Genomic DNA, 8,848 nt, shown 5'->3' with positions numbered 1-8,848 from the left:
ATCGATTGAACCAACCGTTCGGTATGTTCCTCCAAATTTAGTTGATTTCTGTGGGGAAGATGGCGATCTCAGACTAGGTCATTGGAGGCAAATTACATCAGAAGATACAAACTTACAAAAATATGGTAGAATTGGTGCAAACATTGCGACACGACACGCTGGCATGATTAGGGATACCTTCTGTAACTACTTCCAGTCTAACCATGGCCTGGTACCTTGGCAGGATGATGTTGTCAAACGTGGTACTCAACCTATAGTAACCTAAGAATGGTGTAAATGGTGATTAATATACAACAGTTGAAAACATACAATAGTGAATTACAATGTTATATATTGTCAACACCTGAATTTTCCATATCTTTCTCTTCCATTTCATACAGGACTTGTTGTATTTTCAGTTTAGCCAGAGATCGGTTTCTTTTTGATAATTTTTCCAGAGATGCACCAACCATTTTTCCAAACAGAGTATCAGCATTATCGGGTTCTCTAGCTGTAGAACGATTTTTCAAATAACTGATGAGAGCTTCATCAACACACGTATCCTTAGGTTTACTAGTAACTTTCTTTCGCTGGGTTTGTGGATCAGTTGCAGAACATGAAGCAGAAGGCTTTGATTGCGGATCATCAAGGGACTCTTTATCAGCTTGTGTATCTGGCTCCCCATCAGTGTCACTATCCTTGATATCTTCACGCAATGTTTCTTTTGGTGAACATGTTGACCTAAAAACGTAAAAGATTTACGAACAATAGATTGAGGTGCGTTCTCTATAACTATAGGATGTTGTTATTATTATTTTTTTTAAAATTAAAATTGTTTGAAAAGATTTACTGATTGACGTAATTTTGGTATGTATGTATGTATGTATGTATGTATGTATGTAGCGCCCGCCTGAGATCGATCCTTGTCAGGTAGCCACTATGGATTTTTCTGATTAAAATATTTCCGACGCCAATATAACCGTTAATAAAAATGTGTTGAGAGCGTCGTTAAATAAAAATTATAAAATAATACATATATGTATGCATGTATGTTTAAGAGAGAGAGAGAGAGAAAGAGAGAGAGAGAGAGAGGGGGGGGGAGGGGTAGAGATAGAGAGAGAGAGAGAGAGACATATTTTATTTACCAACGCACCCAAGACATTTACGGTTATATGGTATGAGATATTATGATTAAGGACCGTTATGATAGTGAGAGTAGAAACCCGCTGCCGCCACATGGACGATTCTTTTCGATTAGCAGCAAGGGCTATTTTAAATGAATCATCCCATAGAGTGCTGGCTTCAACGAGGTATAGGCCAATGGTACTGGACTACAATGTAGTTCCATACGAAAAAGGTTTATCAGTGGAGTATCTGGGGAAGGACCCAGCTCCCCCTTAAATTTTATTATTATTATTATTATTATTAGACGTTGGCGGCATCATATTATTGCCATCACCCCCACCCCCCGATGGAATTTATGGACCCGCCACTGATTTTAATTAATAATAAATGAACTGATATACATACATATTATACCTGTTTAAGTTCCCATCTGTTTCTCTATGTTTGACATGATCAGACAGGAAGTTCAATAAATCGAAGTATTTCCATTTGTGTTTTTTTACAGCTGGATCTCCACTTCTTCCCACTTGTGATCGTTTGCATTTGGTGTACTGATCACGTAAATACTTCCATCTATCTTTTACTTCCCTCCACGATCTTTTTTCTAAAATACTGCCCACTGCTATCCACGATTGTTCTGTCCGTCCATGGTCCCTGTATTCTACCAAACCAGTATCATACAGGTTTGGGTATTTGCGAACTTCGTTAATGAGAAGTTCGTCTTCTGTTGAAGAAAATGGAACTTTTTTAGCGCCAGCCATCTTAATATTCCTCTACAAAAGTGAAACGCAACGCGCAAAAAGATGAAAAAAATTCATCTCAGGCGGATTGGAGACGGATCGAGCGTGCGCACGTGAAGAACATGTCACTTTCACTCGCTTTGCTACGTCATTTTGCGTGCGCTTTACGCGCGAGTTTGTTCGACGGATTTTTTTTGTCGGCAACTTTGCGGCGACCAGAATTTCCGTTCGGCATAGACGTCGGCGACTGAAGTATGAATCAACCTTTACAGTTCAGAACGGGAAAATGTCTATTGACGTCATTAATGTTTATAGCCCACCAGGAATTGCCCACAGCAAACTAACCTTAGAAGACTATAATAAACTTATCAATAAAAAACATAACATAATTCTAGTAGGATATTTCAGCTGTCATAACACCTTGTGGGGCTGTTCACTCACAGAACCACAGGGAGATGTACTTGAAACCTGCATCAATAATAACAACCTAGTCTGCTTAAACAACGGTAGTATAACGTATATCTCTGATCACAACGCTGGCACCTCCACCATTGACCTAACTATTACCTCAAACAATATAGGAGCCAATAGCCGATGGGAAACTATGGAAGCCCTCAACAGCGACCACCTACCTATATTAACCAGATATAAAAATAATAACACCTTCTCAGAACATGAAATATTCATTCCTAAATTCAAATTCTCAAACGCCAATTGGGCCGGCTTCACTAAAGATTGCCAGGATATCTAACTCGACGACAACCTAAACATTGATGACACCACCACTGATTTAACAGACTTGTCTTTTTAAAAATAGCCGAGAAAAATATACCTAAAACCAAACCCTGCAGTAAAAATAAACCAGTCAAGTGGTGGACTGATGAAATTAAAGCTAAATACAGTCTACGCAATAGGAGGCGCCAAATCTTTAAAAAAAACCCCAGGTAAACCTGAATACCACACCAAATATAAAATAGCCAAAAGTGAAGTAAGCAAATTAATAATTAATGCCAAACAAGCCAGTTGGCACAAATTCTGCGGCGAAATGAACAATAAAACCTCCATTGGCGAAATGTGGAAAAAAGTTAAAGCTATTCAAGGGAAACGCGTCAAATCCACAGTCCTTGAAAAGGTCAACCTACTCAGTAAAACCTTTAGTAAAAATAGCAGTAATGAAAACTATCCTAAGCATTTCTTTGAAAAACTTAAAAATAACTCCTTACCCACTAATAACTCAACCGAAGCCAAACAACCAAATAACGATAAAAGGGCCGTAGCTAGGATTTTTTGTTTGTTTGGTGGGGGGGGGGGGGGGGGGAGTGGGGGGGGGGGTGTAACTGAGTAGTTAATAGTCTAAAACTCCTTAAACAGTTAAGAAGAGAATTTTATTTAAGTTTCTATAATGCTTTCAGGTTTTTTTTTCAGAATTTGTGCTCCCCCCCCCCCCCCCCCCCCCCGCTAACTACGGCCCTGGATAAACTAGAATTTAATCAGCCAATAACTCTAGCCGAACTTAAAGCTACTCTTAAAGCAAAAAAAACGTACAGCAACAGGTTCAGATAAAATAAGCTATACATTACTTAAGCATATGCCGGACGTAACCCTTGAGGTTGTGTTATCACTCTTTAACAAAATCTGAGGAGAGGGGTGTATCCCTCCCCCCCCCCCCCCCTTCCCCCGCTGAAGCAAATGGTCCGCTTTCAGAACTAAAACATATAGGTTTATACATATGGAGTTTCTGGTGGTGCAAAAACAAAATAGAAAAAGGTCCTCTTGGTTCATATTCGACCCCCCCCCCCCCCCCCCCCTCCAGTTCCAGATCACGCTACGCCCCTGTATGCATTATTAGTTTTTAATTAAGTTTAGTCTGGAGGCCGGTTCTTGTGCCCAGGACAGCCGTGCGCTACAACAGCTTGCTCTGAATGTGCACGTTAATTCTTTTGCCGTTGACGTTGCCGGGTTTATTTTCGAGTTGGCAGAGGGTGAGTAAACTTCACTCATTGCTTCACCATCTTTTCGAAGTTGGGTTAGTGGGTTAAATATTTGGGGTTTATTTTTTAGTTATGGTATAGAATAACCACTCTGTACTCTTTTTTTTTTTAAAGGCGCTCAATCACAGATTTAGTGGGCCTTGTTTCTATAAATATGGATTATAAATGACAATTACATTAATTTGGAATACCAAACCTCGCTATTGTATCACCCAAAACATTTTAATTGAACCATGATTGAGGGAATCCCATGACAACCTGTGAGCAGCTTCATTAAAAAAAAAATGTAACTCTTTTATTAGGAGTCTGAAACGTACGACAAAACCGAGTATTGATGAGGCTATATATACGACAGCCGTGTAAAGTACCTTTGAATTGTATATACAGTGTACGGCCGCCGTAGAGACTTTAAAATAATTTAAAATATATTATGTCTTGACACACACACACACCCGCCCCCCTCCCCCAAAAAAAACCAACAACAAAAAACAAAACAAAAACCCACAAAAACCCACACAAAAAACCACACCGGCGAATACGCTGAAATAAAATAATAGTGGGAACATAAACCCACGATTTTTTTATTATTATTATTATTATTTTTTTTTATTTATTTTTTTTTTTGGGGGGGGGGGGTATTTTTATTTTTTATTATTTTTATTATTATTATTTTTTTTTTTTTTTTTTTTTTTGGGGGGGGGTATTTTTTTTTGGGGGGGGGGGGAAGGCTTACGGAGTTATCGTACACAGGACCACTGCGGGCGCGTGTGCAGGAATTTTAGCAAGGGGTGTCTAGACTGAGGTGAGTAACGTTTATAGGGGGTGACACGCTCTGCCGGACAATTATCAAAAACCCCCAGAAAACTATTTTTTTTTTGCTTACGCAGGGGATTCAGCAAACGATTATTATTTATTTTTATTTTTATTTTATTTATTTTGAGGGTATGAGAGGGGAGCGAGGGTTATTTTGTTGTTGGTTTTTTGTTTGTTTGTTTTTGTTTTGTTTTCTTACGGAGCTCCGTACACAGTACCACTGCAGATGCGTGTGCAGGGATTTTAGCACGGGGAAGGGGTCTACACGGAGGCGAGCGAAGTTTACGGTGAGGGGTTGAGACATGTTCTCCGAAAAATGTATCACAAAAAAACAATTCTTGTACAGGAGATGGGTATGTGCCTGCACAGACAAAAATTATTGTCACACAATCATTTTAGCTTAATACACAACATAATCAGAAGTTTGGGAGATCGTACAGGTATAAAGATATTCACCAAAATTATACGTTAGGGAGACGGGGACATTTCCAAAGTGCCAATAGGGACAATGTAACCCCGGGTGTGAGAAACTATGGGAATTCATTTGGCAATGATTCTTTTCAGGTTAGACCTGGTGAGCAAAATCAGAGATTTTAATCCAGTATTTTGCAGAGATGGTGGTTATTATAATATCGGGAGTTGTCAGTGCAGTAACCGATTTCCGAATCCCCACAGAATAACGAGAAAGGAAAAAGAACCTGATCGGTTTGATGGTAAAAGTGTAGACTGGAAAGATTATATTGTTCAGTTTGAGGAAGTTGCTCACTGGAATGATTGGGATAGAGGGAGATGGCTCAACAATTGTATATGAGTTTACGTGGTTCTACTCAAAAACTGTTAGGTGACCTTAGTAGAGATCAACTAAATAGTTATGAGGAACTAAAAATATACTGTCACAAAGGTTTAATTCAAAGGAGAGAGAGGTAGCTTATCGTTTTGAGTTCAGAAGGCACTATAGGCATGTATGATTGTCCAAAGAAAGGTAGATACCGAAGTAAATCTCCTAAAAGGGGTTATGATAAAATGGATTTGAGGGGAAGTCAGCAGCAGGAAAACTAGAGAGGGTTGAGTTTAAGGCCGAAAACCCAATCCAGGTGAAAGATAGGGGACAGGAGAAAAGGCCAAAATGTAACACAGATGGTATTACACAGCCGTGTTTGTTTGCCCCAACACTACTGGAGAATATGTCTATTTTAATGTTAGTGGACACAGGTTCTTCAGTAAGTTTACTCTCAGAGAGGGTGTACAATAACCTGGGAGAAAATAGGCCACCTCTTCAAGAGGTTCAGACAGTGCTTAACACCGCTGATAGTAGAGACATGGATGTGTTGGGTAAAATAACAATACCTTTTGTGTTAGGAAATTTTGTTTGTGAACAAGAGGTCTTGATGGCTATACTTGGAAATCTTGATGGCATTTTTGGAATGGATTTCTTTGAGGAAAATGATATAATGATTAACATTTTAAGAGGTATTTTGAGTATGTCAGGACAGATAGTGAAACTGACATGGAAAAACGTACACCTGTGCTAGAATAAAAATAAAACATGTAGTTATTCCTCCCGAGTCTGAGATGTTTATCTCTGGTTGTGTTGAGGGAAATCTAGGAAACAGTGTGGATGGTTTGGTGGAACCATATACAAGTCTAGGTAGAAGGGGATTGTTGTTGACAAGAACCTTGATAAGTGTCAAAAATAAGGAAAACCTCACTTTGTCGGTTATAAATATCACCGATAAACCAATACACCTCAAGAAACATGCTAGAATAGCTTCTGTTCAAGTTGTTCAATCAATCAGTAATGATAGTTCGACGTATAGCATGGCTGTTAGAGGTACTGAAAGAAATAAGCTTAGTTCGAAGCAAGTACCTGAACATTTACAGTCTTTGCTCAATAATGTTTCGGACAAGATGAAAGATTTCATAATTGAAAATCAGGATGTTTTTGTTGGTTCAGATAGAAAGTTGGGGATAACTGATTTAGTTGAACACACTATAAATACAGCGAGACCAATTAAACTTCCACCTCACAGATTAACACAAACACAAAAGAAAGTGGCTAAGGATGAAATTGAGAAAATGTTATGGGATGACATAATAGAACCCAGTGATACTCCTTGGGCTGCTCCGATAATATTAGTCACAAAACGGGATGGGTCTGTTAGGTTTTGTGTTGATTATAGAAAACTGAACGCAATTACCCAAAAGGATGCATATCTATTGCCTCGGATAGATTCCTGTCTTGAAGCATTATCTGGGCAAAGTGGTTTAACACATTAGATTTAGCAATAGGGTATTGGCAGTGTCCCATGGCTGAGAAGGATAAAAAGAAAACAGCTTTTGTAACCCAGAATGGTCTATATCAATTTAAAGTCTTACCATTTGGTTTATCCAATGCACCAGCATGTTTCGAAAGACTTATGGACCTTGTATTGCGTGGGTTACAGTGGGAACGTTGTCTGTGTTACCTTGATGATATCATAGTGTTTGGGTCAGATTTTGACAACACAAGTTGGAAAATCTTGGAATGGTTTTTGCCAGATTTAAAAAAGCAAATTTAAAGTTAAAGCCAAAAAAGTGTTTCCTGTTTAAAACCGAAGTTAATTTTTTAGGTCATGTAATCTCTGGGGAAGGAATTAAGTGTGACCCAGTAAAAGTGCAAACTGTTAGGGATTGGCCTATTCCATCTTCTGTCTCTGAAATTAAGAGTTTTCTTGGTTTAGCAGGATACTACAGGAAGTTCATTCCTAACTTTTCCAGTGTCAGTGGACCACTTACTGATCTTACATGTAAATCAAAGAAGTTTGTTTGGAGTTCTGAGTGTCAGGAAGCTTTTGAGAAACTTAAACATTTATTGATAACAGCACCGATTTTGTCGTTTCCTGAAACGGGTGGGTATTTTGTTTTAGACACAGATGCTAGCTTGCATGGTATTGGTGCTGTTCTGTCTCAGGTTCAAAATGGAGAAGAACATGTCATTACTTATGCTAGGAAAACTCTTAGCAGGACTCAACAACGTTATTGCACAACGTTGCGAGAGTTATTAGCTGTAGTAACATTTGTGAAACAATTCAGACATTTTCTTTGGGATCGACAGTTTATTGTAAGAACTGACCAAGCTGCTCTTACATGGCTTAAATTTTTTAAAGAGCTAGAAGGAATGTTAGCTTGTTGGTTAACAGTACAAGAGACTTATGACTTTACTTATTTAGTCGAGAAGACCTTTCAGAAAGTGTAAAAGAGATAATTGTCCTGATTGTCTTAAACACCATTGTAAAGGGGACAAAGTTTCTTTTGTGGCCCCAGTTGTTTTTGGTAACACTGTAAATAGAAGTCTAAATTCAAATTCAGTTGACAAAACTGTTGATAATGATTTGGTGAATGATGATGTTTTACCAAACTGGCTTCATGTATGGAATCCAAAACAAATTAGAAGTTGGCAGACAAATGGTGATGAAATAAATGATATAGTACAATTAAAGTCTAGATATGAAAACAAGCCACCAGCAGTTGTCATTGCTGGTAATTCCCCGGCTGTTAGGTCACTTTGGAGTCGTTGGGAATCTATAATTGTACAGGATGGTTTTTTATATCATAAATGGAGTAAAGGAAATGAGGGTGAGGAGATATTACAGTTCGTTGCTCCTCGGGAAATTCGCTCAAAGATTATGACACTATTACATAACAGTCGTATAGCTGGTCATTTGGGTCGAGAAGCTATTAGAGAAGGTTTTTTGGCCTGGTATGTCTACTGATGTAGGAAGATGGTGTCGTTTGTGTGATCAGTGTTCAAAGAGTAAGCCAGGTCCAGGTTTAGGCAAATCACCTCTGAAACAGTCCGAAGTGGGAGCTCCTTTGGACAGGATTGGAATTGATATTATTGGTCCTTGTCCAATAACAGAAAATGGAAATGAATATATTTTGGTTATAGCCAACTACTTTTCGAAATGGAAGGAGGCTTATCCTATTCCTTGTCATAATGCTTTAACAGTTGTGGACAAGCTTGTGAACGAATTCGTTTGTCGTTTTGGAGTTCCTCTTCAAATTCACACAGATCAGGGTGCTGAATTTGACTCCCATTTATTTAAACATCTTTGTGAAAAACTTGGCATAGAAAAAACGAGAACATGTCCATATCGACCACAGTCAGATGGCTTAGTCGAGCGGTTTAATAGAACTTTAAAACAAATGTTATCTGTTTTT

At 38.5% G+C, this 8,848-nt stretch overlaps 1 protein-coding gene across 1 annotated transcript; it reads right to left on the bottom strand.

Moving 5' to 3' along the window:
* Positions 1-326: 326 nt before the first annotated feature.
* Positions 327-1,865, bottom strand: LOC121368790. The gene is made up of 2 exons (XM_041493538.1): positions 1,519-1,865; positions 327-720 (listed from the first exon to the last, which is right to left on the bottom strand). Exons 1-2 carry the CDS (start codon positions 1,863-1,865, stop codon positions 327-329), a joined length of 741 nt encoding a protein of 246 aa, XP_041349472.1.
* Between the last annotated feature and the right edge of the window lie 6,983 nt (positions 1,866-8,848).

The sequence above is a fragment of the Gigantopelta aegis genome, chromosome 3, assembly GCF_016097555.1.
Source record: "Gigantopelta aegis isolate Gae_Host chromosome 3, Gae_host_genome, whole genome shotgun sequence".
NCBI classification, from domain to species: Eukaryota; Metazoa; Mollusca; class Gastropoda; order Neomphalida; family Peltospiridae; genus Gigantopelta; species Gigantopelta aegis.
Note: the sequence above shows the minus strand (reverse complement) of the source record. Positions and strands in the feature narration are given on the sequence as shown.

Bases quoted from the DNA above. Each gene is read 5' to 3' on its own strand.
- LOC121368790 (XM_041493538.1), bottom strand. From the start codon at position 1,865: ATGGCTGGCGCTAAAAAAGTTCCATTTTCTTCAACAGAAGACGAACTT. The intron at 721-1,518 runs GTATAATATGTA...TTACGTTTTTAG, and splicing joins ACAGATGGGAACTTAAACAG to GTCAACATGTTCACCAAAAG.